The sequence below is a fragment of the Maniola jurtina genome, chromosome 27, assembly GCF_905333055.1.
Source record: "Maniola jurtina chromosome 27, ilManJurt1.1, whole genome shotgun sequence".
NCBI classification, from domain to species: Eukaryota; Metazoa; Arthropoda; class Insecta; order Lepidoptera; family Nymphalidae; genus Maniola; species Maniola jurtina.
Genome location: NC_060055.1, coordinates 1450154 through 1471246, shown reverse-complemented (window position 1 = coordinate 1471246; position 21093 = coordinate 1450154). Strand labels below are relative to the sequence as shown.

Genomic DNA, 21093 nt, shown 5'->3' with positions numbered 1-21093 from the left:
TCTATGATCACATTTTAACATAGATAATAAAAACGTACTCATTGATTAATTCAAAGTTTAATTGTGTCCGCCAATAAAATGTTAAGCAAGCATCCTCAATTTACAATTTGTTAACAATTGTTAATTTTTTACAACTATTGCAATTTGTGGTTGTATTGAAGTGTAATTATTTATCAATATTATTCATTAAATGCTTGTTATCTAATCTTGACATGAATTTTAAAATACAGCAACATTGTCTGTATATAACGTTGTTTTTGTGGCACATCCGACCATGTGGCATGCTACAAATAGAAACATTAAAAAAAACCGGCCAAGTGCGAGTCAGACTCGCGCACCGAGGGTTCCGTACTCGGGTATTTTTCCAACATTTTGGACAATAAATCAAAAAGTATTATGCATAAAAATAAATAATAATCTGTTTTAGAATGTACAGGTAAAGCCCTTTCATATGATACCCCACTTGGTATAGTTTTTTATATTTTTTATAAAGAATATTAGCCATGGTAAATGACTAATATTCCCCTTTCCTCTCCAACTAAGCGTCAGGCTTGTGCTAGGAGTAGGTACGACAATAGTGCAACGGGCGGGGTTTGAACCGTCGACCTTTCGGTTTTCAGTCCACTCCTTTACCGGTTGAGCTATTGAGGCTCCATATAGTTATCTAACTTACTTTGAAAATTGAAAATATTAATAACTAGCTGATGCCCGCGACTTCGCCCGCGTGGATTTAGGTTTTTCGAAATCCCGCGGGAACTCTTTGATTTTCCGGGATAAAAAGTAGCCTATGTGCTAATCCAGGATATAATCTATCTCCATTCCAAATTTCAGCCAAATCCGCTCAGTAGTTTTTGCGTGAAGGAGTAACAAACATACACACACATACAAACTTTCGCCTTTATAATATTAGTGTGATGTGATGTGATTAGTGTGATAATTACACAGATACTCTAAAGGAGAAAGACAACAGAATCGGCGTACATACGTGTTTGGACATAACAAAGACATTCGTATATGTCATGTACCTATTACCCCTAATACCCAGCCTTCAACGTAAATTACGTAAATACATAATAATTCAATGTAAATTAAATCGAGTCCATTTACAAAATCAATTCGCAATAATAACAGTAATCATACAATTAAGTCTTAAATTGTGTTTTCCTCCACTCAATATGGCGACCAACCTATTTGAATAGAATCTAAGCAATGCATACTCAAGCATTACTTAACCATTAAGTATTTACTTAATCCACTATAACCCCGAATAAAGGTGAATGCACATTAGTTTGAACCGCACATGTCGCACGGACCGTACGCAACGATTTTTGCATACAATGCGCGGCATCTTTCTTCTACGTATAATTTGATAATTTTACAATCTATTTTATTTAAATAGATTTTATTTATAGAAAACGATAAACTTACAGACTGACATAATAATATCAACGTGCAGCTTAAACCATTGGGTCTAGAAAATTGACTGGTTCAAATAGATTGTATCTTTGATTATTTATAGTATTAGGAAATGATTTTTAGAATTTGCACCCGAAAACAGACTGGGCAGATCAGCAAGTTTAAATAAAAATGTTTCTATCCCATTCCATCATAGTCCAGTCCATACTATTCCATACTACACTTTCGCATTTTACCCTGGGGCCTTACTACCATCGCTTAAACTAGTAATGTTTCAATATTGTTTTGATATTTTCATATAAAACTTGTATGAAATTGTCAAAACAATATTGAAACATTATTGCTTTATGCGGTGGTAGTAGGGTCCCAGAACCCATGCAAAGCCGGGGTGAGTCGGCTAGTACATAATAATTCAATGTAAATTTTAAATGAATTTCACGATCAGTAATCATACAATTAAGTCTTAAATAGTATTTTACTCTGCTCAATATGGCGACCAACCTATTTGAATAAAATCTAAGCAATGCATACTTCAGTATTTACTTAATTCACAATAATCTACTGTAATGGTAGTCGCGCATTACGCTCCGCACGAGCGATAAATTCCAGACAAAAATATTTTAAAATATTCAATTCAATCAAAATCCTAGCAAATCTAAAGCGTAAGGCACATCGATAGAAGCGAGGCGGGCGTCTTTTTAGATAAAAACTCAAATTAAGTTTTATTTACTTTGGTACAACGTTGGCGGCGCTTTAACTTAGGTATATGTCGTCACTGAGCATGTAAAGCCCACTATGATTTTTTAGAATTTTCGTTTTTGATGAATTTTGTTTCGTTTGAAAAGGCGCGTGTCAATGCGTCCATTAGCGTGTGTTCTGGTTTAAGAAATAGCCATTTTAACTGTGTGAATTTGATCTAAAAAAAGCAAATTTTTCAAAAAAAATAAAAATAGATTAATAGTCTCCTGAAAACTTGTGGCAATTCACATTTGCGAAATTTGCAGCAACGATATTATGACGATACGTTTCTAGATAAATGTACGAAATTTTTAACAACAAATCGCGTGCGGAATGCATGCAGTGGAGTCAAATGTGCGACCAGGCTTAGCACACTATGTAGAGCGCAGGTATTTCTATTTATAAATCACGCCAAGAATTTTTAGTTAATTAGGCAGCATTTATTAAGAAATATATTATAAAAATATAGAAACAATTATCGCATTCCTACTTCAATGCGTGTTGAGTAAAAACATCGATGTTATCAAGTGGGGTGTTCACTTCACTAAAGTTTTATTTTTAACTAGAAGACGCCCGCGACTTCGTCCGCGTGGATTTAGGTTTCTGAAGATCCCGTGGGAACTGTTTGATTTTCCGGGGTAAAAAGTAGTCTATGCCCGTCCCCGGGATGTAAGCTAACTCTTATTAGAAATCAGGTAGGTAGGTCTTATAGCACAAATACACAAATACAGGAATAAATCTGAAAACCGTGAATTTGTGGTTACATCATTAAAAAAAAATGTGTGTCAATTTTCAAAGTAAGATAACTATACCAAGTAGGGTATCATATGAAAGGGCTTTACCTGTACATTCTAAAACAGATTTTTATTTATTTATATGTATATTATTGACAATACAGCATTGTAAAGTCGAAATCTCCTGAGGATGTTCCGGTGTCGGGGCGAAACGTGCGTCGAGAGTAGTGGAAAATTCTTGTGTGGTGGTGCATGTGAGTGGTGGTGGCAGTGCTTGCTTGGGAACTTGGCTTTATTGCTTGGTTGGGGAGGTAAGCGGTGCTTAGCTTGTAACTGCATGTTTGACCATACAGATTTTTTCTGTTGGCGGATTATAGCAAAATAATTTTTAACTGTTTCTTGCTAAACATGAACTTCCGCAAAGTAACGCCTGATTCTATCCAATATATAATAGTTTTTGATTTACCTATCATGCAAAATGTTGGAAAAAATACCCGAGTACGAAACCCTCAGTGCGCGAGTCTGACGCGCACTTGGCCGGTTTTTATTGTAACTTATCAGTAATCATCAGTACCTACTATCACCTATTTTCGTTTTTGTTCTGGTTACAGCCAGTATTTTACGCTGGTAAATGCCCGATTCGTCGTCTCCAGCATGAAACAAACATCGATGGCTCAAAGCCTAATTGCAAAACAATTATAAACCTACTAGCCGATGCCCGCGACTTCGCCCGCGTGGATTTAGGTTTTTCGAAATCCCGTAGGAAGTCTTCGATTTTCCGCGATAAGTTGTAGCTGTGTTAATGCAGGATATTATCTATCTCCATTCCAACTTTCAGCCAAATCCGTCTAGTAGTTTTTGCGTGAAGGAGTAACAAACATACACACACACACACACACACACACACACACACACAAAACACGAGTGAATAGGCACATTCTAGGTTAACGCGTCCCATCTTAGACCACATCATCACTTTCCATCAGGTGTGATTGTGGTCAAGCGCTTACCTATAGAGAATAAAAAAAAAAACACACAGACATACACACACACATACACACAAACTTTCGCCTTTATAATATTCGTGTGATTTATCGATAACATTTAATCGATACATCACTAGAGTACTAAGAAACGGCCACCAAAGCACCACAGTTTTTGTGACCAGGCATTCGCTAATAACTTGATTTCAACAGTTTCGACGGAGTTTTTCTGTTTGTCTGTTCCCTCGTATACTCGTAACAGATAAATTTCACATTTATTGTTCCACATATTTTGACGTAGGCACTTACTCCAGGGCCATGACTTAAGCTCTTGAGCGACAGATAAAACACTAAGGAAGTTTTCCCGCCGGGCGCGGTAAGCCATGGCTTACTTACCTACCTATACAATTGGTATAGGTACAATTTAATTTTTGCCGCTCTTGTGATACAGTTGTGGCCCTACAGATATATTTAATATATGTACTTAGAAAACGTAAAAAATATTGATAAGTACAAAAAATCCATACTAGTCTATAGTATAATATTATAAATATGCGAAAGTCATGTCTGTCTGTTTGTCTGCTAGCTTTTCAGTTTACACAGTTTGACCGATTTCGATGGGTATAACTTATAAGTTAGCTTAGATGCCGGGCACGGACATCGACTACTTATATCCCGGAAAATCAAAGAGTTCCCTCGAGATTCTTAAATATCCATCCCTTAAAACTATTTACCTATATGAAAGGTTCAAAGGTAGCCTGCGTCCCGGAAATGACGTAGGCAATTTTTTATCCAGAGTTTCCATGGGGTTTTAAAAAAAAATCTAAATCCACGCGGACGGAGTGCGGGCGTAATCTAGTCACACTTCACATCACATCACATCACACTTCACACAAAGGCGAAAGTTTGTATGTGTGTGTGTGTGTGTGTGTGTGTGTGTGTGTATGTTTGTTACTCCTTCACGCAAAAACTACTGGACGGATTTGGCTGAAATTCAGAATGGAGATAGATAATATCCTGGATTAGCACATAGGCTACTTTTTATCCCAGAAAACCAAAGAGTTCCCACGGGATTTCGAAAAACCTAAATCCACGCGGATGAAGTCGCGGGCGTCAGCTAGTAATTCATAAATCCCTACTAATATTATAAAAGTAATTTGATTTGATTTGTGATGGTTGAATTGTCCTTCTATCACGCCGCAACAGAGCAACGGATCAACGTGATTATTTGTATGGTCTATGGATACCTTTAGCCAGAGACCTGGAGAGTGACATAAGCTATAAGTACGTACCTACTTTCTCTTGGAAAACTTCGAACGATATCTCGATCGCTTATAAGTATAGACAATTGAAAAGAGCAACCGCCGAGTTTCTTGCTGGTTCTTCTCGGTACGAACGGCATTCCGAACCAGTGGTAAATTATTTGACGATTCAAAAGCACTTGTAAAAGTTTATTTGAATAAAAATCTATTCTATTCTATTCTATAGATATCATAGACAAACTCCTGTTGTACAGAAGCAGGCTTTACTTTGCGAAAGTCCATGATGTCCTAAGAATTAAAACCTTCATTTGCTATAATCCGCTGAAAAGGCAAATCTGTATGGTACATACATGCAGCAAGCGACATGCATCGTCCGCCCTCCCACTGCTTAGCATGGAGGAAAAGCCAGCCACCAAACAAGCCCCAAGTACCACAAAAATCCACCAGGACACACTCGTTTCATTGTATTTGTAAGGTCTACATCTCCTGAGGATGCTCCGGTCCGCTTTTCAAAGATAAAAGATTCGAACCTATGAAACCAAGTAGCTAATCTTGATAATCTTAACCACTAAACCGAAGGCGATACAGAAGTGTGTTCTGTCGTTCGCGCGTTTTGTTATTTGTACATTTCACAGTCAACATTGATTTTACACTGATGCTAAAATTACATTTTAAAAAGGATATGGCAATCCTGATAATGGCCACCATTTTTTGAACATGCCTAAAGTTGTCTATGGGTGCGTCTCCACTCTCCACTGACGTGGGTGGAGTGGAGTGGAGTGGACTAAAATTGGCCAGTCACAGTGCTCTATAGCGCGCACTTTAACTTTGCTCAGACTTAATACACTGTTAAAACGAGACAACGTTATACTGCTGACATAAATCTGTCTCATTTTAACTGAAAGCAAAGCAAAAGAAGAAGAAGTCAAAAGTCAAAGTCAGAATCATTTATTCAAAGTAGGTACAATTGTACTCTTTTTGATGGTCGAAATTGTTTAATTTGTACGATATAGTGGTGATAATTAATTATGAAACTTAAAACTAAAGCTACGAGGGTTCCAAACGCGCCCAAGTCTGAGAAGAGCCCACAACAAACTCAGCAGTCTAAGCAAAGTCAAAGTGTGCTATATACATCTCAGCCAGAGTGTATTTACAATTAAAAGGATTATCTAAATATATAAAAGGAAAAGGTGACTGACTGACATACTAACATATCAACGCACAGCTCAAACTAAAACAAATTATATTTTAATGATTCGTAACAAGAGTGAAGAGCACCGCCGAGTTTCTTGCTGGTTCTTATCGGTAGGAATGGCATTCCGAACCAGTGGTAAATTATTTGACGATTCAAAAGCACTTGTAAAAGTTTATTCGAATAAAAATCTATTCTATAAATTATAGTGATACTAAGTTAATATTCAGTATTCTGTGATAGTAGGTACTTACTTAAATTAAAGTTAACCTAAGGCAAACTAATCACTTTACTTTTCCTTATTCTTAAGAACATTTACCAATAGCGGCAAAATAAACAGCAATTTTAATACATTTAAACCACCGCATCCAAACTCCATACATCCATGTCACATTACGTATTCAAACCACGTCACAAGCATTATCTTTATCCATGCAATAATAAACTTTACACTCAAGTGCTGTAAAACACAAATTTGTATGGCAACATTTATAATGACTTCTTGTTGGATGACAAACGATTTTCAACTCTATAGCTTATAATAATAGAGTCGCATATCGTTTGTGTACAGTTATTTGGAATTGATTTTTTTCGAGGGGTGATTATGGGGGTGAGTTTATATAACACTTTGTATGTAATGATTTCGGATTTATTTTTGGGGTTTTTTTTTAGGTAAGTAGTAACCTTATTGTATTGTTAACCAACACATTTGATTAAACAAAATGTTTTAAGAACCTACTCTATGTAAAAAAAAAAACCGGCCAAGTGCGAGTCAGACTCGCGCACCGAGGGTTCCGTATTCGGGTATTTTTTCGGACATTTTGCACGATAAATCAAAAAACGTTGTGCATAAAAATTTATAACACCCCCGACAAGTGAAGGTTACAGTAACTAGAAAAGAGCTGATGATTTTCAAACGGCTGAACCGATTTTCTTGGACTATAGCTACGATCCAAAGTATCTGAGTTTTGCAAAACATCATTTTCAAATAAATAATTAAATGTAGGGGAGAGTGTGCATGAAAGAGCCAGGCTTTGAAAGAGCCGACGTGATTTTCCATTACTTATCGATATTCTACCAAAGTTTAATTTTACTCCTTAAATGGCAACACTGGATAGCTGTTACCCACAAACATTTGACAGTTCTACGACAGCAAATGACCTCACAGGACTGTTACGAAAATTCGGAAGCCAAAAAGTAAGTTTCTTTGTGTTTCTTTCATCTTTTTTTTCAAAAAGGGTATTGCATAAGTTGACAAAACTGATATACAGTATTGGCGTCTATATATTTGCCCTTGTTTTGCATAAATAATATCAGATCAGCGTTCTGGTATAGTGCCTTTTTTTTGAAGTTATATTTTTAAAAGCGTCGTGTTTTGAAAGAGCCAGTTATTTATGCTTTGAAAGAGCCGCCTCTTTCATGACACGAAAACTGGCTCATTCAATACATCTTTTAGTTTTAATTAACCCCCGACGAAAAAAGAGGGGTGTTATAAGTTTGACGTGTGTGTCTGTGTGTCTATCTCTGTGTGTGTATGTGTGTCTATGGCCACGTAGATCCTAAACCAATGGACTAATTCCGATGGTTCTTTTTTTGTTTGATAACTGATGTGATAGAGATTGTTCTTAGCTATAATTTATTTATTTATTTATTTAATCTTTATTGCACAAAATACAAAAAAAAACAAAAGGCGGACTTAATGCCTAATGGCATTCTCTACCAGTCATATTTATAGAGGTCGGGGGTGTCCAAAATTTTTAATTTTAGTTATTTCATTATTATATGATATATGTTTCAGAATAAAAAGATATGTCTTCGCAAGCGTCAACAGCTAAAAAACGGGTAAGGCCCACAACTGCTGCAATAGAAGAGGCTGTAAAAGAAGTGCTTGCTGGAAATCAGTCCATAAATAGAACAGCGTTAGCGTTATCGTGTGGCCTCAAAGGGGTGATTAATTTCTTCTGCCAAAAATGTTTTTAATTTTAAATTGTTTTTATATTGTTTTATTTTTTAAGTTATAGAGTAAGAATACGAAAAAGGGCTCTATTTTATGTTTTTAGACAAATTTTTATTAATTATTTAATTTTTGACTAAGACAAAGTTCAAAAGTTTTAATTGTTGATGAAGACAATGTTTAATTATTACTGAGACTGTTTAAAAATTGTGATTTTCATAGAAATACTAAAGTAAGCTTAGTATTAATCTGATTTTAAATACTTAACATAATTTTAATTGATAAAAAACCGTTTAGTACCTCAAAAGTAGGTATCGGCTCTTTCATAACACATGGTGGCTCTTTCATTGACCTGCTGCTATGAAAGAGCCGATTTCCTTTTTTTTTTAAACTATTTATATAAGAGATTATCAGCGTTGTTATCCTCTTTATTTTTATTTTATAACATTGCCAATTAAAGTGATTATAAGAAAACCTAGTTTCATTTGAAAATAATATAGTAAAAGTGTGTTTTTTTTTACACTATTCAAAACTGGCTCTTTCATCCACACTCTCCCCTATCTAGGCAACGTCCATCTTGACAGCTTGACATTTGTCAATGACATAATATTATGAACCTAACGGTCAGCTCTTTTCTAGTTTTCTTGTAGAAAAGTAGGTTACTTCTTTTCTACAAGAAAACTAGAAAAGAGCTGATAACTTTTAAACGTCTGAACCAATTTTTTTGGATTATAACTAAGAACACTCTCGATCAAGCCACCTTTCAAACAAAAAAAAAACGAAATTAAAATCGGTTTATTCGTTTAGGCGCTACGATGCCACAGACAGATACACACGTCAAACTTATAACACCCCTCTTTTTGGGTCGGGGGTTAAAAATAAATAAAACACCGGGTCAGTGCGAGTTGGGTTTGCAGACGCAGGATTCCGTACCATCGTACAAGAAACGACTTTTAACTTAACGACTCGCACTTGGCCGGTTTTGTTCAAAAAAAGCCACCGGCAAAGGCGTGCACGATATGAAATCTCAGAAATCTACCAAAAAAATGCTCGACCTTCCAAACTATGTGCCTTGAGAGTAATAACGAGTATAATGGAATTTTATGTCTTACTTCAAAACGAGTCGCCATTTCGCTCATTTTGATAATTTCCCCCTGATTACTGCAATTATGGTGGAATCATAATGAAGAATTATGTCCTAAACTACTTGTGGACAGTAGCTTTGTTTGACAAGACTCCTTTTTACCCGACTGCGCCAAAGCCAAAAGGAAGGGTTATGATTTTAGCAGTCTATGTATGTATATATGTATGTATGTAGCGTGTGCCTATAATGAATTTAAAAAAAAAACTTTTTTACCCGACTGCGGCAAAGCCAAAAGGAAGGGTTATGATTTTAGCAGTCCATGTATATATGTTTGTATCCAAATTCTGTGTTCCACCGTAGTGCCTAAACTACTGGGCCGATTTTGATGAATGAGGTGTCAATCTAAAGGTCTGAGTGACATAGGATGCTACATTTTATTACCCGACTGCGGCAAAGCCAAAAGGAAGGGTTGTGATTTTAGCAGTCTATGTATGTATGTAGGTATGTGTGTACTGTGTATGTTTGTATCCAAATTCTGTGTGTTCCACCGTAGTGCCTAAACTACTGGGCCGATTTTGATGAATGAGGTGTCAATCGATTCGTCGTAAAGGCCTGAGTGACATAGGCTGCTACATTTAACACAATATAAAAATTGACCTAACGAATGTTTCGTTAGGTCAATTTTATATTAAAAAATAATTATTTTAGGTACATGAAAAAAAGTGAGGGTCTCCAAAATTTTTTTAGAGATACCTAATTCTTGTATGAGTTAAATGTAAACCGCCATTTTGAGGTTAAAACCATACAATTAGGGTTAAAAACAAAAGGACAATTAGTACAAGTTTGTATATTAACATTCCGCCGCCAGGGACCGCTCGTTAGGGCGATGATAGTAATTTATTGGATGTGTTTATTTGTGTCTGTTTTCCCTGCTAACTACGCAACCCCACGGGCGATTATTTGCGGACTTGTGACCCATTAGAATGGCCATTAATACTGAAATAGGAGTTTATTCATACCTATAACAAAAACCGTTTTTATATTGAAAATTTACCCCCCCGACAAGTGGAGGATACAGTAACTAGACAAGAGCTGATGATAATTACTTTCCAACGGCTGAACCGATTTTCTTGGGTTATTGCTAAGAACATTCATTTTTTTGTTTGAAAGGTGGCTTGGCTTACCTTTCAAACAAAAAAAAATCCTTAAACTCGGTTCATCTTTCAAACAGAAATAAATTAAAATCGGTTCATTAGTTTAGGAGCTACGAGCCACAGACACACAGATACACACGTCAAACTTATAACACTCCTCTTTTTGGGTCGGGGGTTTAAAACTTAAGCCCTCTTATTTAATTACTATAGGTACAAATCATGCCTGCGTGGAATTATGCCAAGAATAGGTACTAGCTGCTTTCCCGCGCTGGACAGCCATGCTGATCCTTTGCACAAAAATAAGCCAGCCCTTTTGTCACCAGATGAGGCCATTTACCGCGGTGAATTAATGTCTCGTAAAGATTTTTAGCATAAGATAATTAGAAAATTACTTTTTCTAAGTAACTTTGAACCTAATGTAAAAAGCTAATTTAACCCTAGTTAAACCAACTAATCGTTATTTAACCATGCTATAATTTAACATTATAGGCTTGATACAGCTAACTAAATAATTATATGTGTACGGACAATATTTCTTAGAAAAGCATCTGTGTTGGAACGCCGAGCAAATACGTAGAAAGCCAGGCTATTTCGCATAGCTAAGTGCAATTAAGTAACATAAAATTGCTTAATCGATTTAAGCGGCCGATCGTATGAAAAATCGGCCAAGTGCGAGTCAGACTCGCGCACTGAGGGTTCCGTATTCGGGTATTTTTCCTTTTGAGGTTCGGTACCCTAAAAATCGGCCAGGTCCGTGACGGACTCGCACAGGGAGGGTTCCGTACCATCGTATGCGACAGGTCGAGATGGCAATCGGGGTATGAGGCGGGGAAACGCCCCGCACAACCCCGATTGCCATCTCAATCTGTCGCGGTCACAAGAAATAACACTTTACTTTTTTTTTATTTGTATATATAGCCCGGACTGTTTAGAATATTTGCTTCTGTGAAAATTTCAACTCTCTATCTATTATGATTATGGTTCACGAGATTATAGCTTGCTGACAGACAGACGGACAGCTGAGGCTTAGTAATAAGGGTCCCGTTCACCGTTGGCACCTCTCGGGTACGGAATCCTCTAGGAATTCAAAAGTAAAAGCGATTTGAGTTTAAACCTCTTCTTAGGTGGTCCGATTTGACCAAATTCTCAGTGACAATAAAAATACTTTATCAATCGGTAGATAAAGTGGATTTTATTTCACTGTTGTCAGTGCTTTAAAATAGCCTATTAGTACCAGTAGTAGCAAATTATAAAATACTAGCCGATGCCCGCGACTTCGCCCGCGTGGATTTAGGCTTTTCAAAATCCCGTGGGAACTCTTTGATTTTCCGGGATTAAAAATAGCCTATGTGCTAATTCAGGATATTATCTATCTCAATTCCAAATAGCCCAATCCGTCCAGTAGTTTTTGCGTGAAGGAGTAACAAACACACACACACACATACAAATTTTCTCCTGTAAGTATAATATTAGTGTGATTAGTGTGACTAGCTTATGCCCGCAACCTCGTCCGCGTGGACTCTCTCTATAGTCGTTATTCCTCATTACTGAGGGTCGTAACCCCTTTCCATTGATCTTATAATGGTAGGAGTTCTCTTGGGATTATAATGCATGGACTACACAACTTTCAAAGTCCTAACGTCAGCTTGCCGTAATGTGGAACGCCCTTCTGGCATCAGTTCTCCCTTCCACCTATAATATGGGTACCTTCAAGTCAAGAGTGAATAGGCAACTTCTAGGCAAGCGCGCTCCGTCTTAGGCTGCATCATCACTTGCTAGCAAGTCTGATTGCAGCCAAGCGCTAGTTTAAAAAAAATTAAAAAAAAAAAATGTTACGGACATTATCTTCTAACACCTTGTATAAGTGTTATTACTATTCCGAAACAGCATAATAAAATTCTACAGAAAAACCACTAACCTTTGCCAAAATTCAAAAAAAAAGAACCATTAAAAAAAAAGAACCCGTAACTAACAAACCTTTGCCAAAATTAAAAAAAAAAAAAAATTAAAACTCGTACGTTAAAAAAACGCAACAAACGCTCGGAAAGCAATATTTTCCAACCACGTTAAGAAACGTTACACCTCGTTGGAAAATCCTATTTCAACCCGAAGTTTGTTTAATTAAAAACCCGGAATAAAAAAAAGTTACTGGCTGCAGTTTTATCGAGTGATAAACTGCCTTAAAACAAAACTTACGTAAAAAGAAACTCTATTTGCAAGGCGTTAAAACGCATTTTTCATTGCCCCGTTCCATTTTTCACGTCCTGTCGTGTTTACGCCGTTTCCTGTTCTATTTCTATAGCAATAAAACTCAGAATTCATTAAAGATGCTATCGTTCCAAATTCAAATGGATTGCGTCAAGCGAATTTGTGCTATAAAACACAGGGGATACAATTTAAAAGCCGTAAATATTTTGATTATAGAACGCTTTATTTTTAAATAGTTTCCGATTAGTTTGACAAGCAAATTTCAATTTTAATGTAAATGCAATAGGAATCATAATTGTGTGGACGCGACGTGTCGATTAATATTTAACCATTTTAATATGAAAAAAAAAACCCGCCAAGTGCGAGTCTGACTCGCGCGCCGAGGGTTTCGTACTCGGGTATTTTTTTCGACATTTTGCACAATAAATCAAAAGCTATTATGCATAAAAATAAATAAAAATCCGTTTTAGAATGTACAGGTGGTACAGGACCCTTTCATATGATACCCCACTTGGTATAGTTATCTTACTATGAAAATTGAAACACATTTTAATTATTTTTTTAATGATGTGACCACAAATTCGTGGTTTTCAGATTTATTCCTGTACTTGTGCTATAAGACCTACCTACCTGCCAAATTTCATGATTCTAGGTCAACGGGAAGTACCCTATAGGTTTTCTTGACAGACACGACGGACGGACGGACGGTCAGACAGACAGACAAACAGACAGACAGACAACAAAGTGATAGTATAAGGGTTCCGTTTTTCCTTTTGGTAGAGTTCTGCATAAATAACAGAAGAGAGAAATTTTTTAAATTGTAGATGTGGTGACGCCATTTTTTACTGTCATGGATTAAATAGTACAAGGAGGTTGTCTATGTTTTTACATCCCACGACATTTCCTACAAGATGTTTAATTTCTCTTTTGACAATGACTTCATGCTTGATTGTTACAAAAAACACTGCGATTTTTTTGCTCTCATACAATTTAAGTAGGTAAGTGTTTTGATAAACTCATAATAGGGTTGATTAATTAATTATTATTATTAAACGTTAACAAAATCCTAACATCCATTTTTTATATTTATCTGTTTGTTTATTATTTGAAATCGATATAGGTATTTTGTCGGGATTTTGTGTAGTTAGGTAGAGGACTACCTACCTCTACACACCTCTATACTAGAATTAATCACAGACTACTTTTTATTTCGGGAAAACCACAGACAAAATTTTACGGCGCACGAAATCGTGAACAAAACACGGGTAAATGATACTACGTGCTAAATTGTTAATTACTAATTATAAAGTCGAAGCGTAGGTAAATCTTAAATGAACCAGTTGAAAGTGTTAAATTAACACTACATTATCAACGCCCCTTCAGCCTTATCGTATCGGATCCGTATCGTATAGTAAAGTACCGCGCTGTGGTGATAGGTGCACTTTTAGATTTATTGCCAGCTACTACAAAGCTACGATCTTTGGTACAGATAAAATAATAAAATACATAAAAAGAGAGACTGACTGACTGGTATATTAGGTATATCTAAACATAAACATACAACTCAAACTGCTGAGTCTAAGACATTGCGACTTTGTATTCAGTCATCATCATCAGATCAACCTATTGGCAATCACTACTGAGTACTGACGGCAATGGGTTGATCATGACGATAAAACTTAGAATTGGAACTTCCTTGGGACTTGGAATTTCCTCTCAGAATGAGAAGGGGTTGCTCATAATCTTCCACGCTGACCAAATGCAGACACCTTTGAGAACAGGGAACTCTTAGACATGCAGGTTTTCTCACATAGTTTTACTTGACCGTTAAAGCAAGTGATATTTCATTGGTTAAAAGCTTAATACGCACATAACTCTGTAAAGTTTCCATCAGGTGTCATTGTGCTCAAGCGCTTACCTAATGAATAAAAAATTTTTTTTAAAAAAAGTAAGAGATGCATGCCTGAAGAAGAATCGAACGAGAATCGAAGAAGATGCGAACCCTGCACCAGCCTAATAGGAGGCCAACATCTCAACCGCTACTTGCTTGTGACTTTATGAGATAAAACAAAGTAAATGAAGTAAACGTTATCTCCCTCTAGCATGTTATTGAATAACAAATTACTTCACCTCTTATTACAAGGACCCCATCACCCATTAATCAATTCATGTACAAAACCAAATATTCGGGTATAAAAATGGGCACGTAGGTACAAAAATGGGCCCAAAAATTTAAACATACGAAATTGGGTGCCATATAGCACCGCTATTCTGGGATGACAGTTTTTTTTTAAATAATACCTATATAGTTAGATTCTATATTTTCGTGTTCAATAATTGTGCTAAAAAATATTAGCGTGTATTCACTACTAGTGATAGTGACACGACACGATATCGTGAATACTAGTATTCTCGATATCGTGCCGGAGCCGCATCGTATAGTTAACTGGCTCTATGGTGATAGGGGTGCACCGCGTTTCTAAGATTTATTGCGAGCTACAGTCGCACGCTAAACTGCGATAGTTGGTTGCAGATAAAATAAAATTTACTGTTCAAATACTAACCCGAGTCTTGTTCTTTAAAATACCATAGAGAATATATATATATTTTTTATACTTGCTGATATATTTATTTTGCTCGATAAATCAAGAACAATTCTGCATAAAAAGAAATAAAAATCTGTTTTAGAATGTACAGGTAAAGCCCTTTCATATGATACCCCACTTGGTATAGTTATCTTACTTTGAAAATTTAAACACATTTTTTTTTAAATGACGTAACCACAAATTCTAGGTTTTCGGATTTATTCTTTTACTTGTGCTACGAATATAAGACCTACCTACCTATCTACGAGTATAAGTTTTTGATTTATCGTGCAAAATGTTGGAAAAAATACCCGAGTACGGAACCCTCAGTGCGCGAGTCTGACTCGCACTTGGCCGGTTTTTTTTTTTTTACTTGCTAAGCTTAAATCAGGACTTCGTCTGTGGTGGCGTTTGCTGGCGCGCGTGTTGTGACTTTTTGGAGTGTTTTTTTTTTTGTTAAAACTGACTGAAAAGCGCTCTAAGGGGGTGCCGTGCGTGTGTCGACGAGCGCCGGCACAGACGGGGTCCATACTTGTATAGTTTCCCTAACTTGTTACAAATAACTTCAAACTTGACATTGGCTAATCATTGTAAAAGCCAGACGAGAGAGAAAAAAAAAAGCTTATATCATTACGTACCTACCATGGACGTATAAATACTTACGTTTAGTTGTTTGGTTGGTTGGTTAACTAATTTATATTACAAAAAACCATTGTAAATTGAAACGCAAGATTTTAATCGGTACTTTTTATGAACTTTTATAATGAAAATGTTACAGTGAACGACATTAAAGTTTTGACGTTTCGTGTTTTTTTTTCGAATAAGAGGCAAAGGTTTTAACTGTTATATTAAATGTAATCATAAAGTTTTTTGCGTTTTGTAATAAGTATTAAGTAATACAACTTAATTATTTTAATTAAAGAACTTAAATTAATCAAAATGTTAGGTATAATCTTTATTGTTGGTAGGTACTCTACCTAGTAGGTAGGGACCTACTTGATAAGAAATCTTATTATAGAAATGTAATTGGCAATTAATCATACCTACTTATTTAAGCTGTGATAATTTTAGTGGTACAGATGTCTTATTCGGAAGGTGGACTTCGTCTGTGTTGGTGTTAGCTGGCGAGTGCTCTGCCTTTTTGGAGTGTTTTTTTTTGTTAAAAGTGACTGGAAAGCGCTCTAAGGGGGTGCCGTGCGTATGTCGGCGAGCGCCGGCACAGACGGGGTCCATACTTGTATAGTTTAACTAACTTGTTACAAATAACTACAAACTTGACATAGGCTAATCTTTGTAAAGCCAGACGAGAGAGAAAATAAAATAAAATCGGAAGGTCGGAGGTTCGATCCCAGGCACGCACCTCTAACTTTTCATAATTAAATATTTTTATTAAATTAAATTAATTAAATATCTCTTGCTCTAACGGTGAAGGAAAACATCGTGAGGAAACCTGCAAGCCTGAGAGTTCTCAAAGGTGTGTGAAGTCTGCCAATCCGCACTTCTCATTCTGAGAGGAAATCTGTACTCAGTAAGTATTGCGCTGGCGATGGGTTGATCCTAGGGTGAATACCGCCATCCATACTAATATTATAAACGCAAAAGTGTGTCTGTCTGTCCGTCCGTCCGTCCGTCTGTCTGTCTGTCTGTCTGCTATCTTTTCACAGCCCAACAATTTAACCGATTCTGACGTTTGGTACAGGGTTAGCTTATATCCTGGGGACGGACATTTTATCCCGGAAAATCAAACAGTTCCCGCGGGATTCCTAAAGACCCATCCGCTTAACCGATTTGTATGAAATTTGGTACCGAGGTAGCTTGCGTCCCTGTAATTGACATAGGCAACTATTTATCCCGGAAAATCAAACAGTTCCCGCGGGATTCCTAAAGACCCATCCGCTTAACCGATTTGTATGATATGTGGTACCGAGGTACTTAGCTTGCGTCCCTGTAATTGACATTGGCAACAATATTAGTCTAAAATAAAAAACGTTGAAGCTAATTTGTGAAAGGATAATTTCGGAAAAGGTGACTGACTGACTGATGTATGTAAGGTTATTTTTAAAAAGTTGATTTGATTTGTCAAAAATAATATAAAATTATTAATTTATCTAATGCAGGTAGTTTGATAAAATCGATATTTGGTTCATTCGATGTCATACAATCTGTTACTAGGAGGCCGACAAGATTGAACTTGCATAAATACGGGTGTTTCGAAGGTTTTAGTTCAGTCTCCTTCCGAGATTCGGGGCGATATCGCATATTTTCGGTATTTGGATTGTGAACTGAATAATTAGATGTTGTGATAGCAATCACGCTCTAATTAAATTATTTATTTTGGCATTAGTTTGTTTAGATTAAAACTCTCGGATAACCTTACACATTAAACTTGTGTTTTTTTGTGTTGGTTTTGGAGAGGACATTCCAATAATTCGATAAAAATATTTAAATAATACCTGCTTTTCTGAGTGACGCCAATATGTATAAACGCACAACTCAAACTTCTAGATGGATCGGGCTGGTATGCAGATAGGTATTATGACGTAGACATGCGCTAAGAAAGGATTTTTGTAAATTCAACCCCTAAGGAGGTAAAATAGGGGGTTGTGTTTAGTCGCGGGCATAAACTAGTAAACAAAAGCCACAATTGCCATAGTATAACATTTCTCTCTGCACCCTCAGAACTATATTTATCTTCATTAACCCCATTAAACAAAATTAATGTCATTTAATTGATATTTTGTTTTCCAACACGACTCCATTCTGTAATAATTACAGACCTATTTAGAGAAGGGTAAGGAGACAATTACAACTGTAATTACAAGTAATTAATGTTGATAATGTACCTACATATTATTTTGAGTGATGTACCTACGTATTATGGTGTTTCTTTTTGTAAAGGACATATTTTGACCACAATAGCTTAACAGGGCTCTCTCCGTCACTCGTTTCATACAATCGTAGTTTCAATTTCATTTGAATATTAAGCAACCAAAGTCCATGAAATTTTGCAGACATATTCTAGAAACTAATACCTATCTGTGTCTGTGGTGTTTTAGATTTTTCTAAAAATATGTAGTTTTAAAATTACAGGGAGTCAAAGATTTGTATGTAAATTTTTAAGACCGCGTAACTTTGAAACCAAATATTTAACAGAAATCTGGAAAACCACAGACATAGATATTAGTTTCTAGAATATGTCTGCCAAATTTCATGGACTTTGGTTGCTTAATATTCAAATGAAATTGGAACTACGTTTGTATGAAACGAGTGACGGAGAGAGCCCTCTTAAAGTGAAGATTGACTGGTACCGTTTGCTTTTTGTAAGACGTTAATTCAAATTCAAATTCAAAATATTTTTATTCGATTAGACTTTTACAAGTACTTTTGAATCGTCAAGAGCATTTACCATTGGTTCGGAATGCCTTTCCTACCGAGAAGAACCAGCAAGAAACTCGGCGGTTACTCTTTTCAAAGATTTGATATCCAATATTATGTTGAGCGAGTTTCCATCCCTATGTCGTCGATATTCCATCTACACGCACGAAACGTTTTGCGTCTTCATTCCTCATACGCATGGCTAAGGTTTGGAATACTCTTCCGCGATCTGTTTCCTACCAATTACAACCTGGGTATCTTTATAACTCAAAATTTAAAAAATCCCCGACACAAAAAGCTTTATAAGAAAACTAGAAAAGAGCTGATAACTATCAAACGGCTGAACCGATTCTCTCCGATTATAGCTAAGAACACTCTCGACAAACCACCTTTCAAACAAAAAAAACTAAATTAAAATCGGTTCATTCGTTTAGGAGCTACGATGCCACAGACAGATACACAGATGCACACGTCAAACTTACCTACAACATCCCTCATTTTGGGTCGAAGGTTAAAAACAAGAATAAACGCGAGCGAGAGTAAAAAAATAAGAAAAGGGTAAACGCGTCCCATCTTAAATCACATCATCACTTTCCATCAGGTGTGATTGCGGTCAAGGGCTAACTTGTACCTGAATAAAAAATTACCTTTTACGTGGTTAGACTCTACCGAGAGTCAAACCCATGCCCCTCCACTTTGTCAAGACCTCATGCGGGAGATTAACTTTATTTTCTCTTGTCAACAGGTCCAAGAAGTAGAAGAATGAAAAAGAAGTCCGTTCCAGAAGAGAAGAGACCCAGAACAGCGTTTAGCGCGGCGCAACTTGGCAGGCTAAAGGTAGTTAACTTTTCCTCATTTCTGCGGGTAGTGACCCTTCTAATAGCTTAGACCAGGGTCTCCAAACTTTGAAGCCTTAGGGACATTATGATTTTGTCAGTATGTTCCAAGGGCCAAAACAGTTTAAAATTTTCTGCCCTTAACTATATTTCTAGCTAGACTAGATTCAGTTCTGTTCAGACTTCAGTTAAGTTTTCTGCGTCATCATTTCTGTGGTTAAGTTTTACCTTGCAAGTAAATAAAACCGAGTAGGAAATTATCATTATGTGTTTTCTTCTTCAACTTAACACAGTCTGTCTATCTGTCTGTCTATCCGTCCGTCCGTCCGTCCGTCGTGTCTGTCAAGAAAATCTATAGGGTACCTACGCGTTGACCTAGAATCGAAAAATTTGGCAGGTACGTAGGTATTATAGCACAAGCAAAGGAATAAATTTGAAAACCGTGAATGTGTGGTGACATCATTTGAAAAAAAAATGTCTTTCAATTTTCAAAATAAGATAACTATACCAAGTGGGGTATCATATGAAAGGGCTTTACCTGTACATTCTAAAACAGATTTTTATTTATTTTTATGCATAATAGTTTTTGATGTATCGTGCAAAATGTTGGAAAAAAGATATACCCGAGTACGGAACCCTCGGTGCGTGAGTCTGACTCGCACTTGGCCGGTTTTTTATTCTAACCAAAAAAATTTGTTCACAGCACGAGTTCGCCGAAAACCGCTACCTCACAGAAAGAAGACGTCAGGCCCTCGCTGCAGAACTTGGACTCGCTGAGGCCCAAATCAAGATCTGGTTCCAGAACAAGCGCGCCAAGATCAAGAAGGCCTCAGGCCAACGCAACCCACTGGCCCTACAGCTCATGGCACAGGGGCTGTACAACCATAGGACTGTCACTGAGAGTGATGAAGAGGAAGAAGAAATCCATGTCACGTAGCTTAATTACATTATAATTGATATTCTCCATATGCTGCAAAAATGTTAATTAGTGTTCTCCATTTTAAAAACGGTTGTATTACATGTCAACAATACGTATTCTCCATATTTCAAATACACCTCTTTTTGGAGCTTTTGAAAAGTAATATTGGTTTACTAGCTGATACCCGCGACTTCGTTCGCGTGGATGTAGGTTTTTTAAAATTCCCGTGGGAACTCTCTGATTTTCCGGGATAAAAAGTAGCCTATGTGCTAAGCCAGGGTATATTCAATCTCCATTCTAAATTTCAGCCCAATCCGTCCAGTAGTTCTTGTGTGAAGGAGTAACAAACACACACACACACACACACACACACACACACACACATACAAACTTTCTCCTTTATTGCGTACACGTGTCACGTGTACGCAATTGTTGTGTTTAGAGTGACTCTACCACCTGTTAACTGAGAATTAGTTAGCAAGAACCTCAGTGGGTAGTCCAGGTCACTCTAACATCTTTTCATCTATTTCTTCTCTCTGTGTCATCAGTTCTTCATCTGTTTGTTTAAAATAAATCGCGCTCACTTCGCATTTGTTTCAAGTTGTAAAAAAAATGTTAAACTGTTTCAATACTGTTTTATTGTTTACTTGGAA

General features: G+C 36.6%; 1 protein-coding gene across 1 annotated transcript in view; it reads left to right on the top strand.

Moving 5' to 3' along the window:
* Nucleotides 1-20601, top strand: part of LOC123879254 (segmentation polarity homeobox protein engrailed-like) — a 35003-nt gene extending 14402 nt beyond the window's left edge. The window contains exons 2-3 of the mRNA XM_045926898.1: nt 19431-19522; nt 20225-20601. Coding sequence (XP_045782854.1) covers nt 19431-19522; nt 20225-20458 — 326 coding nt within the window. The 3' untranslated portion in view covers nt 20459-20601. The remainder of the gene's footprint in view (nt 1-19430; nt 19523-20224) is intronic.
* The last annotated feature ends 492 nt before the right edge of the window (nt 20602-21093 follow it).